This window comes from Diabrotica undecimpunctata, chromosome 6 (genome assembly GCF_040954645.1).
Source record: "Diabrotica undecimpunctata isolate CICGRU chromosome 6, icDiaUnde3, whole genome shotgun sequence".
Classification (NCBI taxonomy): domain Eukaryota; kingdom Metazoa; phylum Arthropoda; class Insecta; order Coleoptera; family Chrysomelidae; genus Diabrotica; species Diabrotica undecimpunctata.
The window spans coordinates 88,612,296-88,639,275 of record NC_092808.1 but is presented as its reverse complement, the minus strand read 5'-3'; the positions used below and the strand labels follow the sequence as shown (position 1 = coordinate 88,639,275).

Here is a 26,980-nt window from a genome sequence, read left to right as displayed (position 1 = left end):
ATGAAAAATAAACTCACCAAAAAAGCTTTTTTTTAACTGTTTTTTTAGTATTTTTTCAATAATAATCATAATTCTTAAGATTTAAACTATCATTAGCTTATGTAAAATTTAATTACAAAACTTTTATGTCCTATACAAAATTATTCTAAAACTACTAGTTCTTGAAATATATGCGAAAAAAAAAGGAGGAAACATATCGAATTTTTTTCATAATTTGTTCAATAAAAAGTTAAGCCCACATTTTACAACTAACGCATAGTGTTGTGCAAAATACTGCGATTATATACTTCACACCCAACTCAAAGCAGATACCGCCTGGACTAGTTGTTTACTTGGTACCCAGGACTCATACCCATACATAAGGATTGGTCTATATTTATAGCATTAAAAATATTTGTTTTAGTTTCTTTCGTCGTTTCTTTCTTATTAATGATTTTTCTTCGTATTTTCTGGTATAATTTATTCGTTTTATCTCTGCTTTTATTTATCTTTACTGCTTGTCTGTCAATTTTTTCAATTTTCACTTTTAAGAATTCAAACGTTTTCACCTGTTTCTGTTCCTTCAATCTGGACTTGCATATCTACTCTGTCTTTTGCCGAGACCACCATTTTTAATTTATACTTGTCCATGTTTATACTTAATTTGTTTAAAGCTTTGTTCCATATTGTTACACTTCTTTGGATCTATTCTGCTGTAGATACTAGTATTGTTACATCATTTGCAAACACGCAATCTGATATCTCTGTTCTTTTTGTAGGTTTCTTGTTTCTGCCTACAAAAGTTTTTGGAAATATTCTTTTCATCTCTTCATTACTGCCTCTTCTTCGGTCAATAAGTCCCCATTCTCATTCTTTAACGACGTTAATTCTTTGTTTTTATTAATTCATAGACCTTTTATAACTTTATAGAATAGTTTTTGGTTGCTCCTGCTGTCTTCTTCTAATTTATCTACAAAATCTTTCCAGGACGTTGTTTTGCTTCAAATATTAAATTTTTCACTGTTTTCCTCTGCTCTTTATATTGCTTATAGTTTTCATCTGTTCTATTACTTAAATATTTTCTTCATGTATCCTTTTTTAATTGTATTTGATGCCTTTCCTCCGTCCACCACTACAGTTATTTTGTTTTTACTCTTACTTTTATTCACACTATTTTTTCTGGGGAATTCAATATTGTGTCTTTCAGTATTTGTCATACATTCTCCACATGTTGTCAGACTCTTATTTCTATTTCTTCATTAAATGCTTCAGCATATTTATTGGCTACCATTTAATTTTTCAATCGGTATGATTTTGAATTTTATCGTTTTATACTGTTTTATTATGCCACTTTTATTGTCTTTTATTTTTGATATTTTGATTTCCTCTTTTATTATTGCTACCACCAAACAATGGTCGCTGTTTATTATGAAGTTGCAAAATGATATAAAAGATTCATAACATTAGAAATAGCTTCTTGACTAGTGAACATACAAAACTAATAAGTCTACAGCATCGCGAACTTCATTAAATAAAAAATGGTAACGTAATGGTCCTCCCAAAACCTGCTTCTTGCATTTTCTTAAGCTGTATCCTTTATTAAGATATAGTGCTATTACAATTAACAGCCGATAGTCCAGAAATTAAAATCAATAAAAAATTTTAATAAAATAAATATATTTCATCAAATATAAAACTTAAAAATAAATATCAAATGAACACTGAACCGTTCAGCTTTACATCTCCTTGATAGGTTCGATATTCAATAGATGCAAAGAATTGTGGAAAACACATTGCAGTGCTTTTAATAGATATATCCTTGAATGAATAATAGAAAACATGTGCTCCCTTGGATTCTGAAAACAAAATATTTCAATTAATAAATGCTGTAACAAAAATATACATTAAATCTTTTATTTAAAAAATAGGAGTAAAGTTAGTATCAAATTCAAACGTGGCATAAATATAAAATTCATATTAACAGACAACTATTTTTTAGTTTTTACTAACTTTTTAGTTGTTTCCAGGATCTTTTTTATTATTTAAGCTGATCTTCCATTTAGCAGTGTATGCAATAATTTATTGGCCCTTAAGTAATTTAAATATATTCTAATTAAATATGTTGATACTGTTACTGCTGATCTCGTTAGTCAGTTATTAATTGTCTCCTTTTCTCATTTTCTTTCTTTACACTTCGTATCTTTATGTTCAGTTGTGAACTTGTCTCATATGGCGGCATTTATAACTCGTACTATCTTAATTTATTTGCTGTCTTACTTGTTCATCTATTGTTTCTCAGCTGAAAATTGTTTCTATGACCTGCACTACGATTTTGTTTTATACGTCTATATTTTCCCGAAAGCTGTATCTTACACCAGTCGTACCATACCGCAGTCAATTGGCAATTATTGTACATTATTTCTACGAAGATTGGTCCCTATGATCCATTTCTGACCTAGTTCGAAGTTAGGTAGAACTTTATACTTACTAAAAAGCTACGTGCCTATATTGGTTAACCCTGGATTTGCAAATCCCAGCTTGCGTCAGTGACATCACAGTATTCAAGCGCATCAGCCGAAGTGTGTCTCAGTATTAAATTGGACGTGAAAGAAAAAGAGTGCATTAATATTTATTAAAAAAGCAGTACTCCTCAGAAAATTTCAGAAAAGTTTACAATATGATCATTCTAATGATAGGAACTTTTCGAGTCGGATCGAAGGAACTTTTTGAGTCGGATTATGAATGAAACATGCTTTTCATTTCATGTAGTTCAAAACATCTATAAAAAAAACTAACGGCAATGTGCGTTCTCCGAATGATTTCAGTTTAGTTTGTCAACGGCTTTGGGATACTTTTCGCAAGGATAAGAAGAACTTTATTGATCGGGACGTGACAGTAGATGAAACATGAGTATACCATTATGTATTTCTCCGTATTTTCCTACAACATCGTCATTTTTCTGTGAGTCCCCTTGAACGGTGAAATCACCTGTTTAATATCCTGATGGCCTTTTACCTTATTGAGCTCCAGTGAAAGATAGGAATAGAACCTGGTTCTTAATTTGATGAGTCGTGTCATCATTTGGCGCATATATTACTATTATGATAATCTCATTAACAAGTTACTAGTGATGGTCACGATTTTCTCAGATATGAACCTGTACTCCTTAATGTAATTTTAAAATTTCGTTATAGCAAGAGGGAGACTCCTGCCCTCAAATGTTCATGTTTATCTACCAAAAATGGATATATTTTACTACTTTATATATACTAACTTATATATTTAGTGGTATTGAGGATAACTCCGGACATTTACATAGGACATGCTCTACAGTTTCGTCTTATCGTTCAAACTTCCTGCATATAGGTGTGTCTACTAGCCCCAGTGCGTGGAGGTGTTTGCTTACCAACAACTCTACATTCTTGACCTTATTCCTATCTTCTCACGGTTTGCGTGTGGGCGTGATATTTGACAATTTCCGCGATTGTTGTAGTTGACCAACCAAAAAGATTCCCAGGTCCTACGAGTCTTAGGCCTGCCGCCTTCCTACCTAGTTGGTTAGCAATGCGGTTGCCTTTATTCCTATTGTGTCCTTTAATCTACCTCAGGATAATATTATTGACATCCGAAGCTTTAGTTAGCGACTCGTGACACTTCATTACTAACCATGTAACACGTGGTCTATTCAAGGTTAGTAGCGCCTGTCTGCTATCCATGCAAATTATTATGGTTTTTCCGGATATACCTTTTTGGGTTATCTCTTTTGCGGCTATGGATATACCAATCAGTTCTGTTTGAACTACGCTGGCATTTTTGGCCATACCCCACTTTATTCTTAGGTTCAGTAATCTGGAATAGATCCGCATCCTGAGAAATTCCATTTTAGAGCCATAGGAGTATATGTAATACACATTTGCCACGTTTGACTCCCTATGCTGTCTTGTTTCGATTTGGTAGGGTTTGTCAAAAACAAACTTATAGTCGCAGCCTGCCTATAGCAGGTGTAGCGCATTCAGGTCTCCTGCCAGAAACGAGTTCTCAATTGTCCCATTACTACATCAAGGTTTGCACCCGCCATTGTCACCAGCGCCACCTGTTTGATATATATGTTTAGAGAGGTGATGCCAATGAGCAACTCCGTTGCAACAGTTGGTGTTGTTTTCATGATACCTGATACATTTAGACAAGCCATCCGCTGAATATGGTTTAGTTTGTTGATCGCTGTTGTCTGTAACACTTTTTGTATCCAAACAATAGCTCCGTAAGTTAGCATTGGAGTAATGACACTGCTCATAGGCAAGATATAGCTTTTAGTTCTACCATCTAAGTGGGAGTTCCATGTTAACTTTCTGTCAAGGGTAATACCAAGGTATTTTACCTCTTCAGAAAAGTTTAGACTGTAGTTTAGAATCCTTGGGAGTATTAAGCCCGTGATCACTCTTCTTATGTCTTTTTACCATTTATAGATAGTGTTTCTTGAACCATGTTTCCATCAGTCTGGGAGCAACTTGTAATCTCACATCGTGTGTTCCCAGACTTATCATTTTGCAGGACAGCAATATCGTCTGTATAGGCTAATTTGGAGGACCCGTTGTTGCTTCAGGGTGTCTAGAACTATGTCCCAGAGGAGTGGTGATAGCACCCCTCCCTGTGGAGACCCCTTGTAACCAAATGTAGAATGTAGTTAAAAACATATTCTATTAAATATTCAATATTATATAAGACCTAGTCGGTCCCGAAAATATTCGCAAAAAAGAAAGCATAATTACAATTTTTGTCTATATATTTCTACTGCTTCTTTCGTTAGATATAAAACATTACCAAAATTATCTTCTAGAAAACTTAACAAAAATCTATGCAACGTTGCATTTGGAAATGTGTCATTATTGGATTTTTTTTCTGGTTTCCTTGATATTGTTTTCAGTGACATGCGAATAATTTCTGAACACACTTTGATTCTTTGTTAATTTCAAAATCTATTCTGTAACTATATCTATTCCTCATATCTGTGCAATTTTTATATTCCAGTTTTCTCATATACTGCAATTTCCGAGTTCAATCAATATGAATCATGTTTACAATCAACCAACAATATTTGATAGATAGTGTTCTCATGTGATTTTGGATATAGTCTACTATCTACATATATACATATTTCTAGACGGACTATGGTATGTCATGTTAAACCAATCAAATTTATTAATAGTAACAAAAAACATATTACACTTACTGTCAGTATGCGTACTCTTCTATAATACACACTAAATACAGAGCAAAGATTAGATAGGAACGATATCAAATATTGTGGATTAAATATTCCTTTCTCGATATCTTTAACGCAGCTCTTTATAACCATTGGAAATTGCAAAATGTATACATAAAACAATTCCCACTCTTCCTAAAACAATTAAAATTGTAAAATATATTAAGGAAAAAGATAATAAAAAAAAATTCACGTCCACTATTGTTGGAAAACTCTACTTTAACCTAAATAATCGTTTGATGAAATCGGTTTAGCCCTGCTTTATATATTGGCTCGCTCTCCTCCTTCTCACTCTATCTCAAAATAGTAGTCAAGTGACCAGGGGAAGATGACACGGCCGTCGAGATAGAATAGAAAAGCTGCAGGTAAAGATGGGATATAAAATTGAACAGTTAAAATATTTGGAGCAGCCATGACGGAACAACTAACCGAATATAAAACACAATAAAATACCGGAACAATAGAGAACTAGCGAACTAATTCTGATATTAAAAATATCCAGAAAACTACAGAGAAAGCAACTTGTTTATAAAACATCCTGAACCTTACAACTGAAATTTTGCAAGAACAAGAGGATAAATTTGGCAGGAGAACGACAATATTTTCGTACTGGAAGATCGTGAACATATGCAGTGTTCGTGATAAAGTAAACTACCGAGACATCGTTATAGTAGAATAGATCATCGTTTCTACGTCTGATCGACTTGAAGAAAACGTCCGACTTCTGTAATTATTTATCTTTTGTATAATAAACTTTGATCAAATGAAAGGCAGATATCGAGAACAGTTTATTAATTAAATCTTGCCCAAGTACTTTCGCTTCCTAGAGCATCTTCAGGGGCATTTCGTCAAATTTGGCCTACCCAACAATCTTTGAGAATGTCATAAACATAAAATTGTACATTTATGTTCAGTAAATAGAGAATATCTTCATTGGGAAGTACCCAATGAACAACTACCCTTGGAAGTTGCCAATGGAAATACATCTGTATCGATTTCTGTATTCCCCTTTTGTAAGACTTTTTCGTTCTTTACTTTTCATTGCAAATTTTCATTTGATATGAGAAGTATTCTTGGGATTAAGGAATTGTTTCCAATAATTTTATCATTCTCAAATTTTTTTATCTTACCAGTAATCCTAAAATAATTATCATAATTGTCTAATATTTTTTTTTCTTTGTTCTATTATAATATTTGGCTGGACTTGCAGGCTTTTGTTTGCTGTTGGTTTTACTTGCGTTGTTTTCACTGCATTGCACTGATTTGACTGATCGGTTCTGAATCAATATAAAATGAATGTGATTCTGTGTACGCCGTCAGGTGATATCGAGGTGTACAACTTACGTAGATAGAAAAGAATACACTATTTCTGCAGATCTGTAAATATTACTCAGGGAATGCCTCAATTTCTGACCAATGTGCCAATGACAGTGCATATGTCAATGACGAAGAGACACATCCATTGATCGTGCTCTCCGCAAACTTATGTTCAAAATGAATATAGTACAGTGTAGCGATACAGATTTCTCCAAGCGTACATATTTATATAGAAGAGGGGAAATATTTACATGAGAATGAGTTTTGTTAGCCCCATGGATGAGCTTCATTCTTTACTTTTCATTAAAAATTTTCATTTCACATAAAGTAATTACTAGTTTAATGCGAATAAGCTACAATTCAAGTTTAAAATAAGTTTATTGACATTTCAATTTCCACTTCGGAAATCGTTCTCAAAAAACAAACATTAATATAATAAACACATTTTGTTTTTTTGTGAAAAATTCTAATTTTATTAAAAATTTTATATTGATTCTGGTTACCCATATTAAAAGAGAAAGTTAATAAAAAGAAAATATCGCTATTAGTAAGTCAGTAACACATCGAGGATAATCATTTGTGTTTTTTAAAATAACATACATATAAAATCAGAATTTGGTGTGCTCGCAACACAAGCAAATTCATATCGCCCTATAAGCCTACTCCCAATAGTGTCGAAAGTATTAGAAAGGCAAGTTTTACATAAAATCGAGCAAGTTGTTCCCATAAACGAAATTATACCACAACGCTAATTCGGATTTAGACGTGAACACTAAACCATCCAACAATGCCAGAGAATAGTAAATATAATTAAAACAACTCTCGAAGAGAAAAAGTTTTGCGCTGAAGTGTTCCTCGATATACAACAGGCATTTGATAGAGTATGTCATAAAGGTCTCCTCTACAAACTGAAATTACACCTAACAGATCAATTACACTTTATACTAAAATCGTATCTCACTGACTGTTACTTTTAAGTCAAAATTGAAGACAGCTACTCAAATTATATCATACAATCTGGCGTACCTCAGGGTAGCGTTCTAGGCCCATTTCTGTGTCTAATATTTACAACAGACGTTCTAACCAGCAATAATACCTTCTTAACTACTTTTGCCGATGACACGGGAATCTTAACAGTGGATATATACCCCAATGTAGCATCACAAAAAGTATAAAATCATTTAGACCAATTACAAAACTGGCTTAAGCGATGAAAGATCAATGTTACTGCCAGCAAATCAGTACAAATTGCTTTTACAGCAAGAAAATCTACATGTCCACAAGTTTCTATTAATAATACCTTGATTCACATAAAACCAGTTGTCAAATACTTGGGATAGCATCTGGATAAAAAACTCACATGGAAAAAGGACATTAAAACTAAACGGAAACTAGTTCTTAAACTAAAAAATATGAACTGGCTATTTAACAAAAGGTCTCAGTTATCTCTTAAAAATAAATTTTTTCTGTACAAAGCTATACTCATACCAGTTTGGGCATACGGAATAGAACTATGGGGCTGCAGTAAACCTTCAAATACGAAGATATTTCAAACATTCCAATCCAAAAGACTCTGTATGATAAGAAGCTCCATGGTATTTATTTAACGAAACACTTCAGAATGATCTGGACATCCCACTAATCAAGGACATTATAAAGAATCATTGAATAAAATATAAAAATCGCACCACTGATCACAACAACGAACTGATAGATAATTTATTCACCCAACCACTTGCCGAAAGAAGACTGAAGAGAGTATGGCCAGAAGACCTACCGCAATAATACTTAGAGAACCGTCACTGGACGGTACCTATAACTCACATTAATTTACTAACAGACTATTTACTTATAACTCTGTTAGTAGAGTAGATTGTAAACATGCAATGTAATAAAAAAAAGCTTTGTTTGGTTTGATATTGATTAGCGTTTGGCAGATAACGTTAGGTGAGAACTAATTTCGTCTGTGTTTTTAGATAAACACATAAAATATATCAAAATTTATATCAAACCAACAATTATTTTGGTTTTAATTCGCCCCGTTAAGGATAAAAAAAAGGAAAGTTAGTGTAACCTTCTGGCTAAGGTCTTGTGTTAACGTTTTCAGGTCGCGCAAGCGCCTCTAACATGACTTAACGACTACTTTCGTAACCGGGACCGACTGATTTACGTGCCCTCCGAAGCACAGTGGCAGCTCAGTTAACTTAGAAATTGAAAATTTTGTCAGTGCCGGGATCCGAACCCGGGCCCTCCAGCTTTTTAAGCCAGTACCATAGCCACTGAGCTACGGCTGTCACATCCTGTTAAGGATGAGTGGTGGTGAGTGGTGAGTTGTCTACGAAAAACATCAAAGCTAAAAGAACGCAACAACAGTGTTCAAATTTTCCAACGTGTCAAAAATGTATTCTCTTAGTATGCGATAAGTTGATTATAAAATTATAAAATAAAGGAAAACAGTGAAATATGATGTTTTTTTGATGAAATATGAAACAGATTTTTAAATGTTCTTTTAGCTTTAATGTAGTTCGTAAATAACTCACCACGCGCCGCCATCATCCGTAACAGGGCGAATAGTCTTCGAAACCAAACAAATTTCACGTGAAGTATCTTGACTTACAAGGGAAAAGCAACGTAGAAATCATTTCGCAGGACAAATTTGATATCAGTAGTCAGCTTTTTCCTATCTAGACCTGTTGTTTTAGACCATGAACACATGCATCTGGCCATATGTGCAAACACCTGCAACCATTAATAATATTTTTTTTTCTTATTAATTTTTGCCACGAATGTCGGATTCGTAGAATCTGTTTTTAAACGATGACACACAATCGAAAGAATTTTTTGCCGATACGTAATTATTGCTAAAACATCATTCGATTTTTAAACGCCAAAGACGTTGAGAAGTGACTTATGTTTATCACAAGAAGGAAGAGTTAAAAAGTAGAGAAAACGTGACGCAAGGTTCACTGAAGAAAACTAAGATAAATAGATCAGCTGGAAAGGAGATTGTGTTTTCTTGTGATGCAAAAGGTATTATTTACATTTATTACTTGAAGCAATAACTGAAGTTATTGCTCAGCTATTCAGCTCTATTGGACCGTTTTGATGGCGATTTGTAGAAAAAACACACTGGTTTGTCTCGCAAAAAATTCTTTCTTGTCTTTCAACTACTCAACAACCGGCCAATGCACAGGTGAAATTGCACTAATTATGATACGAATTGATCGGCCACCGTGGTGAGATGAACTCAGTCGTCAGATTTAGCTCCATGTTACTATTTTGAAGAGCTTTAGTAACAATACTTTTACTAAAGCTCCCCGAAAGGAGCTAGATTAATGTCAAAAAAAACCCGCAAATAAAATAATTAAACAAATAATACTTATATTTTCTTAGTTATTAATTTTTACTGAATTCCACTTACTGGTTGATCAATGAGATGAAAATTTACTTCGTCGATATCTGGCAGTCTTGGATATTCTTCTGACATAACTCTTTTTTCAAATTCTTTAAATAAAGCAGATAATCTAGCACAATTGTAAAATATAAACGAAGCACCTAAAACAATAGAAAACAGCATGTCGATCTGTTATTTAAATTCACTCATTACTTAATAAAGTTGGTGTTAAGATCACATTATATGTATCCAGAAGTTTATCTCAACAAAGATTCAAAATCTGATCTATTGCATCTGACCAAACAAAATTATTATAGCAAATATGATCGCCACCATTCGACAATGGAAGACCGTATAAGAAGAAGCATAATCAGAGATAATACACGTCGGTTAGCATTGTCATGTATGTCTCTTCGGATGATTGATCTTACTGCGCGTCGAATGTGTTGGTGCGTTCTGGCGGATAGTGCAGAGTTGGGTTTTAGATGGGAGATAAAAAGTATAAGAGTCCCTCTGTTTATATTCTCCGTGATGCCTACAGATTTCTACGCCTTCACGAATTTTTTTTTATCTTGAGCATATACAGTACATGTTTGATAGTCTTTGATTCGGGCTTCTGTTACACAGATGAAATATACACCACAAGAAGAATATACTATTGATGGCCCAAGATGAAGGTAGTCTGCAAAGACTGGTCCACAGAGTTAACATAACAGCAAAATAATTTAATATGACAATCTCATCTCAGAAAACTAAAACAATGATATTCAGCAAATAACCAGATGTAAAATAGATATTAATGGCATCAGTATTGAACAGACAAAGGATATAAAATGGAATTACATTGTCTAGCCATTGAGACCTGGACAAAGAAGTGAGTGATCAAGTAGAAAAAGCAAATAGACTGGCAGGATGCCTTTATAACACTATATGGCGAAACAGACACATTAACACTGAGATGAAGTCAAGAATTTATAAAGCCAGTGTAAGACCAATAATTACATATGCCTCAGAAACAAGACCCGGCACAGCCACAACACAAAGGCTACTGGAAATGACAGACATAAAAGTACTGAGAAAAATTACAGAAAATACGCTGAGAGATCGAAAAAGACGTGAAGATATTCAAAATAGCAAGAGATAAGTCATCAATCGGCAGAAGAAGTGTCGGACAACCGCGCAAATGATGGAGTAACAACTTTCCATAGAGGTATTAATCCGCCAATGAACAAGCAGAATTGCTTATAAAGAGGAAGGAGAAGAAGAAGAATATATAGAAGGAATTCGATAGTAAAATCAGAGTTTAATTAATTAATTTAGTTAAAATCAGAGTAAACACGCACTCGATTGGTAATCTTTTGAATTAGGGACTTATGGCACCCGTGAACCCGTGCGAGATAAGGGTCTCTTGAAGATGTGAAAGTTGGTCTTTGAGGTTGTCTGGTTTAGAAATAGAAATACCTAGTCCGATGGATGAGAGAGTTAATGGCAGACTTATCTAGCACTGGAGGGTGGAATTGGTTTTCCATATACCTAATAGCGCAATTGACCATTCGGTCCTAGAGTGACCAACTCACAGAGAAAAGAAAAAAAGATCCATTCAAGAGACCCATTCTTTTCTACCTCCACTGTAAATCTTATAACTAGATGTTGTGTATTCAGATGATCGAGAAATGAAGGAAAGACGTTTGACCATGAGACGACACGATTAAAGTGCATCATTGTATCGGTGTTATACTTTCAGTTTAAGGTGATATGATTCCAGAGCTGAGTAATCGGAGGTTTCCATTAACATATGAGCAATATTATCCACTACCAAAAACTTGTCATTGGCAGATGATACCGCAAAACAAAGAGAGAATTTTGGTAAACAGAGAGAAATAAAAATAATATGTGTGTAATTGCAGATAAATTACGACCAGCATAAGCCTTAAATTGGTTTGATCAGTATTTGTGAGTTTTTATGTTGAGGAGTTGATTGTATTGACAATGGAAGGGATACGTTTTCTTTGTGGATTTTGGGAAGCCATACGATTTAAGCATAAGACTTAAATTTGTTTGATAATCATTTTGCGCGTTTTTAGTTATCTTGTTGATAATATTGACGATGGAGTAAGTTTTCAGAAAGGAATCAGAGATTCTTTAAAGCTCCGAATATTTCATGGGAAATATTGAAAACAGATATTTTGCGGTATTTAGATAGTTGGTAATATCAAAACAGATACTAGTTTTTGGGAATTGTTCTAAAATTCGCGGGTAGTAACAGCAAAGTTAAAACTATTAGACAGAACACTATTTTCTGAATATGCTAATTCATGGAAAGATAGATTGATGACTATTAACCATAGAGGAATAAATTGAGTGAACGGAGATTGGATAGAGAAGAAGGAATTGTTCTTTTTTTGTTCCTTATTGAAAAGTAAAGTTTTTTTGTTTTAAATAAGATATATGATTTAAAACTACCGTAATATCAACACAAGAGTATTGTAAAGTTCTAGGTGAAGTTTTGGGATTGAAAATTGAAAGCTTTGAGTCCCAAGCTGTTAATTTCTTGTATGTTTTCTAAAAAATTCTTACTTCAGGACAAATGTTGCATATGCGTTCCAAGCTCAGCTCTCCTAACAAACAAAGAAGGCTAATTACTAAGATCTGCAAAAGTAGCCTGAACGCATGTATGTGCTCCGAAATATATATAAATGTCAACCAACTGATGACACACTTAGATAATTCCTTGTGCCATAATAATTTTATATTACATATATATATATATATATATATATATATATATATATATATATATATATATATATATATATATATATATAAATGATGTTTCTAAGTCCAAGAACGATATTTTTAAAAAGAACTTTATTTACAAGGGACTACTTACTACAGTAAAATGCAAAATAAGAGTGACGCTATACAATGCAAAAGTAAATTTATAAGCTCGGTGACGCCGAGGTGTGGCATGCTGACGCTGTCCTTTTATTATAGTTGAATTAGCAGTTCTGGTTTCTTAACTCCTCCGGGGCTAGATGAGAACTATGGGGTGGCATAGTTCGAAGAAATGGAAAATTATCTGGTACCTTTTTTTCTCGTACTGTGGATTCTTTTGGTGATTCTGGATTTGTCCTTTTTGTGTATATTCGCCAAATGGTGTAGGCAAGGAAAATGATTGCTAAGACATATAAAATTATGGTATAAAAACTGACATGTTGAAAATGAACAGGAACTGTGTCTAGATTGTCTATTTTGTTTTCTTGATCTGCTAAAGCACTTTGCACATTATTTAATTCATCTAATTTTATCGAGTCTATTTTTATTGGTTTAAAGTTTAGATCACTGACCGGCATTTTTAGTAATACTTCTAAATTTGGCAGTTCCATTTTAACAAAATTTGGAGTTTTTAGTTCAAATGTTTTTAAAACGTAATTGTCTATATATATTTCGCACGCACCATTGAGTTCGATTAGGTAACTACCGTTTAATGGAATATTGTCCGAATTCTTATCGCATTTTTGAATACTGATCACTTTGTTTAGCGTTATTACGATCCACTTATTGTTTTCTAGTTTTTGAATTTTTATATTATTAATTTCTGTTGGCACTGATTGACATTGATTTACAAACTTTGAGTACTGTATGAGTTGAACTTCGCAAGGGGCTATTGGTGTTACTTCAATTGACTGGTCATCGTGGCATAAATATTCTTCTTCTACCAATTTTTGACATTGAACGTTGCCAAGTGCATATTGGTATCGATTGGAAAGTAGGAATTTGGATTTTGGAATAATTGTTCTAAAATGAGTTTGGTATCTGGTCGGAAAGGAATAAAGATGATAATAATCATAGTCATTGATCTCAACAATAGGCAATTCGAGTACAAAAATTATTTTATTTGCTTTACTATAACTTTTTATCTTAATTATTTTTTCGAATAACAAAATATTTTGCAAAGATAATTCAAAAGGGAGTTTGTTATTTTTAAGAAGTTTACTAACGTTTAAAATTTCGAGAAATAGTTCATTTGGGTCGGCTATTGAATTATGAAATGTATTTAGTTTTGAAAAGCTGATAGCAACTTCGATTTTTTCTAATAGGTCGTAAATAATTTGGAAACTAGTGTAAAATTGCGATACAAGTCTTCCTAGTGCAAAATAATGAAATGTCTCAACTTTTTCTATCTTTATATCTTTAATTAAGTTTTGAACTTCTGTTATTCGTGAGCTTAAAATTAACTGGTTATGGGCTAAGATTTTGGTATTATTTTCAAAATTCTTTATTGAAGATCTTAATAAGGTGATTTGATTTTTAACTATAGTTTTAATATTATTTTGATTATTTGTTAGAGTTGATATAGCGTCGTCGTAACGTTTTGCATCGTTTGTTGTCCAGAGGATGAACCTGCAACGGGAGGTTTCTTTAGTTCTTTGATATGTATAATTTCTGTCTGGTTAATGTCTTTTTTATATTTAAGTCTTTGTCGTACAAGTTCTACTCGGTTTCTGTCAAGAATTTTAGTTATTTTGTAGGGACCTAAGTATGGTTGATGTTTTTTGTTACGTTTTTGGGTATTAACTTTATAAACTACTTGTCCAATTTTGAATTCTGAATTTGTTTCTCCTTGATCGTTTCTTTTATTAATTACTTTAGTTTTATTTTCTGTTAGAGTTTCATGTACTTTTTGGTAAACGTGTTTTAATTTGTCTTTATGATTATTTATATATTCGGAATAGAAATTTTGAGAAAGAAATAGTTCGTTGGGGTTTCTAGAGTCTGTATGTCCGAAAGTCAATTCAAATGGGGTAAATTTTGTGGAACTATGAATAGAATTATTGTAAGCTATAAGAGCATAGTCCATTAAGTCATCTTCGTTAGGATATGTCTGTTTTAGAATTCTTAAATGTTCGATTAAAGTAGAGTGTATTCGTTCAGCTATTGAATTTGATTCATGGTGGCCAGGAGTAGTAAAATGAACTTTGATTTTGTGTATTGCTAATAAATCTTTTATTACTTCGTTATTAAATTCTCTACCTTTGTCTGCTATTATTAATTGGGGAATGCCGAAAGAAGTGAAGTATTTTATTAAGGATTTCGCAATATGAATCGCGTTTTTACCTGGAATAGAATAAGCTTGGGCAAATTTAGTAAATGCGTCCGACATAGTCAAATATTTGTTACCGTCATATGTAAAAATATCTATATGAACAACTTGAAAAGGTTTGCTGGCGGTTTCCGTAAGCATTAGCGGGACATAGGGGGTGTGTCTACCGTATTTATTTTTCTGGCAAATAGAACATTCGTTAATGTAATTAGTAATAGATGTCTTCATATTTTTCCAATAATAATTTTGACGTAATTTTTCGAAAGTTTCATTAATTCCTCTATGGTTAGTTTTTCCTTCGTGGTAATTTTTTAATAAAATGATTTGTTCTTCTTCGTTTGCTACTGTATTAATTAATCTGGTGCATTTAATTAGTTTCGGACCATTTTCAGAAAAATGTTTTAGGTAATACTTATTAAAATCATTATATAGGTTGTCTTTACTGAAATATAAATAAAATGTATTGTTAAGATCTGTGTATGCCATAAGAAATTCAAAAATATATTTTTCATTATCAGTTTCAGGAATTTTGACTTTAATTATTTTATGGTTTTGATAAGTTTCATGAGTTATATCGGTTTTTGGGTAAACGTTTGGGTACACTAAAATTTGGTGAACTTTGTTATTTATTATTTCGTCTAAAATGGGTATTCCTTGATTTGTTGTTTCATTTGCGGTTGAATGTTGTGTAGATTCATCTGAGGTTTCATCTGGTGTATCTATTTTGTCTGGAGGTATTCTTATATCAGAAATAATGTTAATTTTTCTTGAGTCGTTATTGTTACTTGTTGAAGGTTGTGGATCTAATGGATTCTCTGCAAAATTTTGGAGATATTTTAAAATATCTTCGTCTACGTCTCCAGGATTATTTACTATTGATTCATCTTCTAATGCGTTAATTGTAATGCGAGATAAACAGTCTGCGTTTGTATTGTGTTTTCCTTTTTTATACATAATTTTGTAATCGTATTCTTCTAGTTTTAGACGCCATCGTATTAATTTTGAGTTTGGCTCCTTTAGACTGAAAAGCCAAGATAATGGTTTGTGATCCGTGTAAATATAAAATTTTCTTCCGTAAAGGTATGGTCTAAAATGTTTACAGGCCCATACAATTGCTAGTAGCTCCTTTTCTATAGTTGAATAATTTGTCTCTGATTTATTTAGAGTTCTCGAGGCGTATGCAATGGGTCGATCATTTGGAACATTTCCTTGTGATAATACAGCTCCAATTGCAAAATTGCTAGCATCTGTCGTTAAAATAAATGGTTGGGAAAAATTCGGATATTGTAGAATGGGGTCATTTGTTAAGATTTGTTTACAAGTTTCAAAACAATCAATAAAATCTTTATCATGGTTTACTTTAGAACCTTTTTTCAAACATTTGGTCATCGGTTTAGTAATTTTTGCAAAATCTTTTATAAATCGTCTATAGTAACCTAGTAATCCTAAAAAGCTTTTTATTTCAGTTTGTGTTTTTGGAATGGGAAATCTTTTTATGGCGGAGATTTTATCAGGGTTTGGTTTAACGCCTTGAGGGGTAATTACATGTCCTAAATACATAACTGTTTTTTGGAAAAAATTCTGACTTGTCTAATTGTACTTTTAAGTTACTCTTTCTGAGTCTTTCGAAAACTATTTTTAACTTTTCAAGGTGCTCTTGTAAAGATGTACTATAAATTAAAATATCATCTAAATATACTATACATGTTTCGTCTGTTAATCCTCTTAAAACATTATCAATAAATGTCTGAAAAGTCGAGGGTGCATTTTTCAAACCAAAAGGCATTCTTTTAAATTGAAAGTGACCTTGTGGTGTACTAAAAGCTGTTTTTTCAACATCTTGTGGGTCTACTTCTATTTGGTGGAAGCCACTTGCAAGATCTAGTGTCGAAAAGTAATTTGCTTTCCCTAATTTATCTAAAATTTCTGTTATGTTTGGTAACGGGTATTTATCATCTACGGTTCTCTCGTTTAACTTTCTATAATCTGTTACTAGACGCCATTTTCTTTTTCCTGTAGCATCTTCGTATCTCGTATCCCGTCGTATCTCGTGGTTGAAAAATCTCCGACAATGGTTTGGGATGACCTCAGCGGAGCTGTTTCGCAGAGCAGTCAACAAAACCATGATAGCCTTGATGATCGCCAACATCCGGACCGGATAAGGCACTGAAGAAGAAGAAGTAGCATCTTGTTTTTTCGGGACCAACCAAATGGGACTCGAAAACGGGGAATTGCTATCTTCTATTATACCTTCTGCTAACATCTTATTTATTTGGGATTTAACTTCTTCTCGGTGAACTTCCGGGAAACGATATGATTTTGTATATATTGCAGAATTATCAGTGAGTTTAATTTTATGTTTAATACTATTAGTAAAACTTAAGGGTATTCCTTCGCAATAAAATATGTCTCTATATTGGAAACAAAGCTTTTTTAGTAATTCTCTTTCTTCTTTGTTACAATGATTTATCCTTATATTTTTTAAATTCCTCTTTAACATGTTATCATCATTAATAGACGTTTCTTCATCAGTTTCCATCTTTCTTATAAAATTAATATTTACTATATCTAATGGTTCTATATCAAAGGGTTCAGTAATACTTAACGTTATCTTATATTCACTTATATTCGTAATAGTAGTTATAGCAAAATTATTTTTCACGTTAACTACTGCTTTAGGTATTTCGGTTCCTTTACCGAAATTCTTATATTCTAATATACCTAATCCTACATTTAATTTTACCGGTATTTTGACTATTTGCTTAGTTCTAGGGGGAATTATTATTGTATGATTAAAAGTTGATTTGGGATATAATATATTCTTTTTACTGAGTTCAAAAATTATGGGTATCGTTACATAAGGCGTTTTCATTTGTCGCATGTTGACATTAATTGAAGCTTTTAATTTTTGTAATAAATCTATACCAATTAATCCATCAAAATTTTCGCTAAATTTAAAAACATAAAACTTATTATATTGATTTACTTTAAAAATGTTAAAAGCTGGAATATTAATTATTTCATTGTGCATAGAAATTCCGTGAGCCAGTTGTATATTAAAATTTTCGTAAGAAATAAAATTTTTATAAAATTTATGAGCTAACTGTGGAGATATCAAACTTTTGGAAGACCCTGTATCTAATAAAAATCTGGCATTGAGTTCAGGAATAATAATATGTGGTAAATCTGCTATAGTTGTATTTAAATATATTATGTCGGATTGTAATTTTCTTGGCGCATGCAAAAATTTGTGTTTTCAACAGTTTGAGTGGGATTGTGATATGATCTTTCGTTTGTCTCATTTGGATTGCGATAAGGACTGAATTGAGTTTCATAATTGTTATCGTAAGGCGGTAATGAACTTTGAGTTTCGTGTACGTAATCAGTGGGAATATTATTTTCAAAGGGGTTTTTGAATTGTATTTGATCGTTATTAATTTGTTGATTAAATAATTGGGTGGAGGTAAAATGTGGTCTAGATCTTAAAGAAGTATTTCGTGAATTTGTATCCATCGGTTCTGGCTGGTATTGATTTTGATTTTTGGGTTGATTATTAACATTTCTTTGTTGAAAATTAGGGTTATTAGTATGGAAGTTCCATGGTCGGAAATTAGAATTATTATTGTCGAAATTTCTTGGGTTGAAATTTGAATTATAATTATTGAAATTTCGGAAATGATTTTGGTGTGGTTGAAAAGTATTGTTGGGATAAAAATTATTATTTTGGTATTGCGGTCTGATGGTTTGATATTGGTAAGGTGGAAATCTCATATTAGGGCGATTTTGTTGAAAATTATTTCTAGGAATAAAAGTTCGATTAGGATTACTGTTTCTCGTAGGATTATGTCTCGATGATGGTCTAAAAGAATTTTGTGAGTTTAAATTATTTCCACGTTGTAATGAATATAAAAAATTCTCTTCTTCGATAACGAAGCTCATAGCTTTCTCTAAACTGTCTGGGTTTCTCAATCGTATATTTGTTTGTAACGATAAGGGTAAGCCTCTAATGTAAGTTTTTAAACATAAGTCATCGTAACTATTTATTCTAATTAATTTCTCTTGTGCATTAATATTAAGCGTATTTAATTTTTGTGTTACTAAACTACGTGTTTCTTGACATCGCATGCCAAAATTATAAGGGGTTTCATTTTTGAAAGGCCTCAACGTTATCAGGTCTTGGATAAGGCAATCGAGATCTCTCTGGTCTCCAAAACTAAGATTAAGGGCATCTTTTACGAGTTGCCATGTATTTAATTCTGTCCTAGAACCCCCTAACATTTGAGCTCTTCCATTTAATTTACCTAATATAGCTCGAAGTAAAAATGTGTTTAAGGTGCCGTCTGTTTGGCTAGCAAAATTAGTTATTAAATTGTCACAATTTTCTATAAATATGGTTAAGGTATGTGGATTACCATCATATGCTGGGATAGAATCTAAGTAAAGTTTTAACAATTGGTAGTTTGTTTGAGCCATTTCGTTATTATTATCGCTATTTGGTTCTAAAATTAAATTTAATTCTGCTACAAGGCTACTTAAATCTAATTTACTATCAGTTTCACTCATTAAATATTTATTCTTTTTATTCAGATAATATATCAAATTGTAATAAAATATAAAATATGTTTCAATATAAAACTTTCAACTTCAATATAATAAAATATTTTCAAAAATATGATAATATAATATAGTAATAATAATCTTTCTCTTGTGAAAAATATCTCATAACATAAAATCTTTAAAAATTGTTTACTTTCGTTAGCTCTCTGACTATAAGTATTTTCAAATATGGAAATAATAAAATGGAAAATAAAATGGAAAAAATAGGAAACACTTACATAAAAATGTAGATTTTCAGCATTTCTGCCTATAGGATTCGACGATTTTGTTCTTCTCCCAGGTCTTGTTGAAACTACTGCTTAAATCTGCTGCCTCTAGGGTTCGACGATTTTGTTCTTTCCCCAGGTCTTGGTGATACCTTGTCTAAAGCTGATCTTGGACACTTTCACAAAAGATTCGGTTTTCCGGTAAATCGTTAAACAGAAAAACTACGCGAAACTGTTCGATTTTTGTAACGGTTAGCGACGTAATTCCCGAAAATCTGTACTGACTGCGCCAATGATGTTTCTAAGTCCAAGAACGATATTTTTAAAAAGAACTTTATTTACAAGGGACTACTTACTACAGTAAAATGCAAAATAAGAGTGACGCTATACAATGCAAAAGTAAATTTATAAGCTCGGTGACGCCGAGGTGTGGCATGCTGACGCTGTCCTTTTATTATAGTTGAATTAGCAGTTCTGGTTTCTTAACTTTCATTTCTTAACATTCTTGTGTCAATTGTATATTGCTGACCACCTTTTATATTTTATATTTTTATGTAACTGACTGTTGACTAAGTCCTATATATTCTTAGTACTCCTTTTATGAATTTTTTTGGTTGTATACATATTGGCTTACATATATCATCTATTTCAGCCTTTAGTTTCTTGAGGGCCTAACGATGCTGTACAACAGCGAAACCGGTCGCCCAATCTTTCTTTCAATAAATATCTATTACTTAACATGGATTGTGAGTATAAGACCATAGTCCCTAACATTTATGAATATGTGCTCACACCAGCAAACGTTTCATATTTATTTTAAGCTTTAGTATAATAAAATTTAGACATATTAAACACTACGAGATAAAAGAATTAAGAATTGTTTATTATAAAATTACCTTTATTTGCAGATTGTAAATCATTTGGAGTTATTTTTATAGATTTCTGTGGTTTGTTTGTCAACATTTCTATGGTTACTGAACCTTTTCCAATATTATTAAAATATGTTTCCCATGCTTTATTTGGTTTTATCTGAACACCATATTTGTGTTGGGCCATCATTCTCATATCAGATGCTCTTTTTCTAAAATAAGATTAAAGTATACATGTTTACAAAAAAGTATAAACAAGCCTAAAATAATATTTTAAATAATAATCTAAAAATTGTAAGGTAGGTCACCCAAATAAGGCCACGTTAACATTTGAATTTTTTTTAAAGGTGACAGTTGAAAGAAAATAACAAAATAGCTGTAAATGTCAATTAACTTACTTACAACCTATACTACTTTCGTTTTTACTGATATATTGTAATAAATATTAATTGTTTTTAATTTTACTTTTTTGCAAATTGGCCTTAGGGCCAGGTGTTCCGAATAGGGCCAACAAAAATAAACCATTTTGTGTTCATTTGTGTTAAAAATAATAATTACAACTGACTGCAAATGAAAGTCAAATATAATATACCTATATCAATATATATATATATATATATATATATATATATATATATATATATATATATATATATATATATATATATATATCAACTTAAGCCAAATTTACCATGCACTAATACTACAAAATTGATTCTTCCGTATTCTACTTTTAATTATTGGTTTCTTCTTCAGTTTCTTTTATTATATCATAACCTTTATGTTGGCATCTACAAATTTTTTCCTTTAATCTCACCAGCTGATTGTCAGTTCTGACATTCAAGCTTTCAAATACTTCATTTTGCATGATATGGTCATAACAGTCAAGAACCCTAGCCGTACCATTGTTAATATAACATTTCAAAATTGACAAGTACATTTTTTGATAGATTTTATAATCAATCAATATTGTCAAAAGTTAAATTAAAAAAATTAATACAAAATTACGTATATTGGGAATCTTCCCGCGTTCTGTGTTTCTGTGTTTTTTTTGCTGATGTATTTATTAGATTAATTTTTGATGTTTCTTCACATTAATACTATTTTAACGCTACAGATCTTTTAAAGGTAAGATCATTTACTTAATTGTTTCTCATATTAGATGTATCGCTAATAACACTCTTTTAGATGAACTGATGCTCATTAAACAGTGGGCGAAACGTCTTCATTAAATAGATAAATAGATAAAGTAGCACAACTCTTGTCTTTTTTATCTCCAAATTGACAGAAAACATCCCATTCACTTACGAGTGCACTTTTTTATATTATATTATATTATATATATATATATATATATATATATATATATATATATATATATATATATATATATATATACACTTATACACTCATGGATAAAAATATCGAATATTTTGGAATTTTCCAATTTTTTTTTGTACACTATTATTTCGAAATAATTTTAGATTACTGATAATACTCTTATAGTAGGCTGATGTACTCAACTGGTTTGAAATATTTTGATGTTTATTTTGACGTTTATTCAGTGGTTAGTGTCATTCGTACATTTTATCATAAAAATCCTTCTTCACGTTAAGGAAAAATCATACTAATTCGGTTATTTTTAGTTTAATTTAATAAGTTTAATTAAATATTGTTTTGATTTAACTAAGTTTAAAACAAGTATCCCACCAATTCGGTACTGCGATGAAGTCCAAGTAGCGCATATTGTAATTTTGTACGAGGAAGGATATGTACAAAAAGGTATCGCACGACGTCTCAGCAGAACTGAATCTATAGTTTCAAATACTCTAAAAAGGTACCGCGAAACAGGAAATTTTGTACGAAGGCCTGGTCAAGGACGCCCACGAGTTCACAAACAGTTAGACGAATATCAAAAGAAGCAAACTTAAAGCCCAGACGCCCCACCAAAGTTCCATGTCTTCTCCAAAATCATAAAGCTCGTCGTTTGAAATTTGCAAGAACACATATTTAGTGGAATATCGACAACTGGAAAAACGTTGTTTTCACTGATGAGACCAGAATCCTATTATGGAAGCCAGATGGTCAAAACTACGTCTACAGAAGAGTTGGAGAACGATTCGCCAGCTGCAGTCTCGCCCAGACCATTAGTTTTGGAGTTGATGGCATAATTCTTTGGGAAGGTATTAGTTGGGAGGTACATACCGCACTTGTGGAAGTGATTGGATGGATGACTGGTGATTCTTACGTTTAAAACATCCTGCAAGATGATGTTTTGTTATATGTTGGTTACATTGGATATGAAAGATTCACGTTAATGCACGATAATGCTTGACCACATGCCGCTGCCATTGTGAGTAATTATCTTGGTGAAGTCCAAATTCGAAAATTGGATTGGCCACCGTCTAGCCCGGATTTAAATCCAATAGAGCACATGTGGGATCACCTAAAACGCAGCACACGACAAAGAAATCCCGTTCCAAATACGATAGAGCAGCTTCGGCTTGCTGCACAGGATGAATGAAATGCAATTTTCCAAGGATATGTCCAAAATTTACTTGCAAGCATGCTGAGAAAGATGCAAGCAGTAATAAGAGCTAGAGGGGGAATGCTCGTTACTGATCATGCACTTCTTTTAGTTTAAACCACTTGTTTAAGCAATTTAAATTACCATTTAAGTGTAGAGTAAAATAACCTTATTTGCCTAATATTAAACAATTATTTTTTTCGCAATTTTCTCCGCATAAAAACTTAAAACTGTTCATTAAACATTGTTAAAATAAACTCCAGTTTACAAAAAAACGACTTGATTGACCAGAATTTATTTTGAAAACACAAAAATTTGAAAATTCCAAAATATTCGACATTTTTGTCCATGAGTGTATATATATATATATATATATATATATATATATATATATATATATATATATATATATATATATATATATATATATGCCAAGACATACCAAAAAATAACAAAGACTAATATTAAAATTATTAGATTATTTTTCAATTAAAAAAAAAATCGGTTGCCTGTAAATCGGTTTTACGGGCGAAGATTTTACGTGACAACGTCTTTTTCTCGGTAGAATATTTATTGATATGAATATTATTAAATTGCACAATAGTAACAAGGAATTGAATGAAAATAAGAATTCCACAAATTTTAACTATAGAAATATATTTTGTTTACTAAAACATTGTACATGTAAACTTAAACTTAACTAATTTCTATTTGAGTGATTTTGTTGAGGATAGGACGATGATAGGAGAAATATGAAATGAAAGGAAGTGTTTCTGCTGTAATGTGTAATCCAACGCCAAGAACGCTCGAGAAAGACAGAGACACAAGCACGCACCGATTCAACGCGCCTAATTCCCTAGTGCTGCGCGCGCAGCGGACCGATCATGTTTGAGTGGGAGAGAGACGCAAGGCATTCGCCGGTCCGGCGGGCCTCTCTCTCGTTCGGTGACTCTTCGTAACAGACGTGAGCGGGCGTTACACTTTTTCATGAGTGACTCTGAGCCACAACCTAATTTAAGACGTTGTCACATCAAAAGAGGCTGCAACAACTTTATTACCAGTTTCTGTTGTGTGTGAAATAAGTTTAAACTTATTCTAATAATATTAATAGTATTTTATATATTAAGTATTTTAGAGTGTTGCATAGGCATTAAGAGTATAGTTACCAATGGTAAGACAATTAGCAAATGAAGGTATTCAAACAGATACTAGCTATTCTGTGGTGGCAATGAGTAATTCAGTATGTGCTAATCTTGGGCCTACATTAACCAATAAATATGAACACCTCATCAGTACTGATGTATATAAAATGTTTAGTGAGGTTTGTATTAAAATATTAATTTGAATGTGAAGAAAAGTACTTAGTTAAATTTACAGTTTATATTTTTTGTAACAATACAAATTTGACTGATTAAGGCAACTGTAAGATTTAACTAAAATGTCATGCAATGATTTGCGAAATTCTTAAAATCCTATATGATGTCAAATTTAGAGATGCACTGAAAGAATGGTTGGTTTGAACTATACAAGAATAATATTTAAGTGTTTTATAGCTACACCAAGGTGTGTTTTTACAGACATCCTAAATGTGTATGGATTGAACAAAAAATGGTTTATGAATCCCTTAAGAGACTGGGTTAAAAACATTTGTTTATGATTCTATTTGATACCCATAGGTAAGGAATAACCTTTTATAAGCATCTACATCTACCAAGAAGATCCAGTTGTACCAGGCCTACGTTAGATCGGTGATACTATATGCAGTCCCAGTTTGGAGTTCAATAGCGGAGACCAACTGGAGGAGACTTGAAGCCACAGAGACATCATGCTACCGAATCATAGACGGATCAACATGGGAAGAAAGAATATCCAATGCAACTATCAAAGAAAGGCTCCAGTACACACCACTGAGGGAGGTGGCTGAGAAAAGGACAAGATACTTCTTCCACCAGGCCACAAGAAGACTCTGAAAGACCAGGGACATCCTCGAGAAAAACAGGAACCAGAGGATATACAGAAGCACCCATAAGCTGATCGACCACCTGATCAGGGTCTAGCCGGATGGTTGCCGAAGAACAGCCAACCAGGGAAGTAGGTACGATGCCACAAAAAGTACCTACAGAAGAAGACGCCAGGATGCAACCAGCAGAAGTCCAGGAATCCGAGAGAAAATATGACCAATATCAGGCGGTGCAAGAGCGGGACGTCGTGAAGAAGAAAATGAAATATAAACAATTTGAAATGTAGACTAATAATGGCAATAAACGTTTTTATTTTTTATTTTTATTTATTTATCTACATGGTGTTGATATTCAAATCTCAAGCCATGGCATTTTTATTGTACTGACTTTTTTAATTAGGATAACGACTCTAAAATATAATACACAACACTTTTTAATTTTCACATAATACATCTTGAAAAGTTTAAAATTATTATTTTCTAAAGAAGCTGCAAAACATGTTAAGTTGGCTAATATATTCGATAAAAATTACAAACCATGAATTATATTATCAAACTATTTCAATTAATCATAAAAACACTTTCCATGCACAGATAAAGCTGATATACCTACTTTATCCATCAATAAACTATTTTGAAAGTTATACTTACTCATATAACTCTTTAGCAGTAAGGTTACTCTTTATGCCTCTTTCATTTAAAACTGGGCCACATAAAAGGTTAATGTTTTCATTATCAACTAGGTTAGCAACAAATTGTAAATTATATGTGCTTCTTGGTGATTCTATGGTATTATATTTGATAAAGCTTTCAGCTATTTGTTTTAGAATCATCATTCTTAAAGTAGTCAAATTTACTATGTCCCTATCCTCAATATTTACAGAAACCAGAACATTAAAGTTATTTGACATAATGGGACATGAACCATATTGAGAGTCTTGCATTAAAACGGTTTTTATCACTGATTTATAAAGTACTGGAGTTCTTTTTAAATGTATGTGAGCATCAGCATTTTTAAAAACAATTTTTTTTATTTGAATTGGCCAACTGGAGCTTTCTTGTAACAACTGCTCTATAACAAATTCTCTAGTCGTTTCTGAACTTCCAAATTTAAATATATTCAAAGGTTTAATTGATTCTTCATTATTTACATCAATGAATTGATACCAATTATTAGCATTTGTAGGAAAACTTAAATCACCCAATTCATTCAGTTTTTTTGTATGAGTTCTAATAATATTCTGACTATGTTCATATTGTTGCTTGACTAGAAAATCAAGTAAATTTTGGATAAAATCTGTTAAAACTTTCATATTTAAAGAAAATACAAAATATTTTTATCCTTCCAAACCACAATTCATGTTTCTCAATTTGACCAAAACAAATGGTACATAACCTAGCAATTTCTCACTTCTTCTTCTTTTTGGGCTGTATCATAACAATTTACTCAGTCTACTTGATGGTTAGGTTAGGAGTAGGACTGTAACGGTAAATTTTTTATAATGTATTGTTGTGTTTTCTTTTACTATATTTTTTAGGTTTAGTTTTGATTTCAATTAATGTTTTTGAAGTTTATTTAGGTTTATTTTTTAATAAAAATTGTGTTTTTAAAAATTTTGTATGTATTTTCTGGTAAAAATTATTTACAAATAAATGTACTATCATAAAAAGGCATTTAAATAGACCATTGGCATTAGATTATGTAAAAAAACAACAAATTTGAAATCTTTATGGTATCGTTTTC

General features: G+C 32.0%; 1 protein-coding gene across 2 annotated transcripts; it reads right to left on the bottom strand.

Moving 5' to 3' along the window:
- Window positions 1–1,636: 1,636 nt before the first annotated feature.
- LOC140443538 (DALR anticodon-binding domain-containing protein 3) lies at window positions 1,637–26,647 on the bottom strand. Of its 2 annotated transcripts, XM_072534852.1 has the most exons (5): window positions 25,888–26,647; window positions 20,777–20,961; window positions 9,981–10,114; window positions 5,210–5,377; window positions 1,637–1,835 (listed from the first exon to the last, which is right to left on the bottom strand). In XM_072534852.1, the coding sequence occupies exons 1-5, from the start codon at window positions 26,547–26,549 to the stop codon at window positions 1,716–1,718; spliced, it is 1,269 nt and encodes a 422-aa protein (XP_072390953.1). In that variant the 5' UTR covers window positions 26,550–26,647; the 3' UTR covers window positions 1,637–1,715. The 2 variants fall into 2 exon arrangements, with proteins under 2 accessions (XP_072390953.1, XP_072390954.1); XM_072534853.1 differs by lacking the exon at window positions 5,210–5,377.
- Window positions 26,648–26,980: the final 333 nt, after the last annotated feature.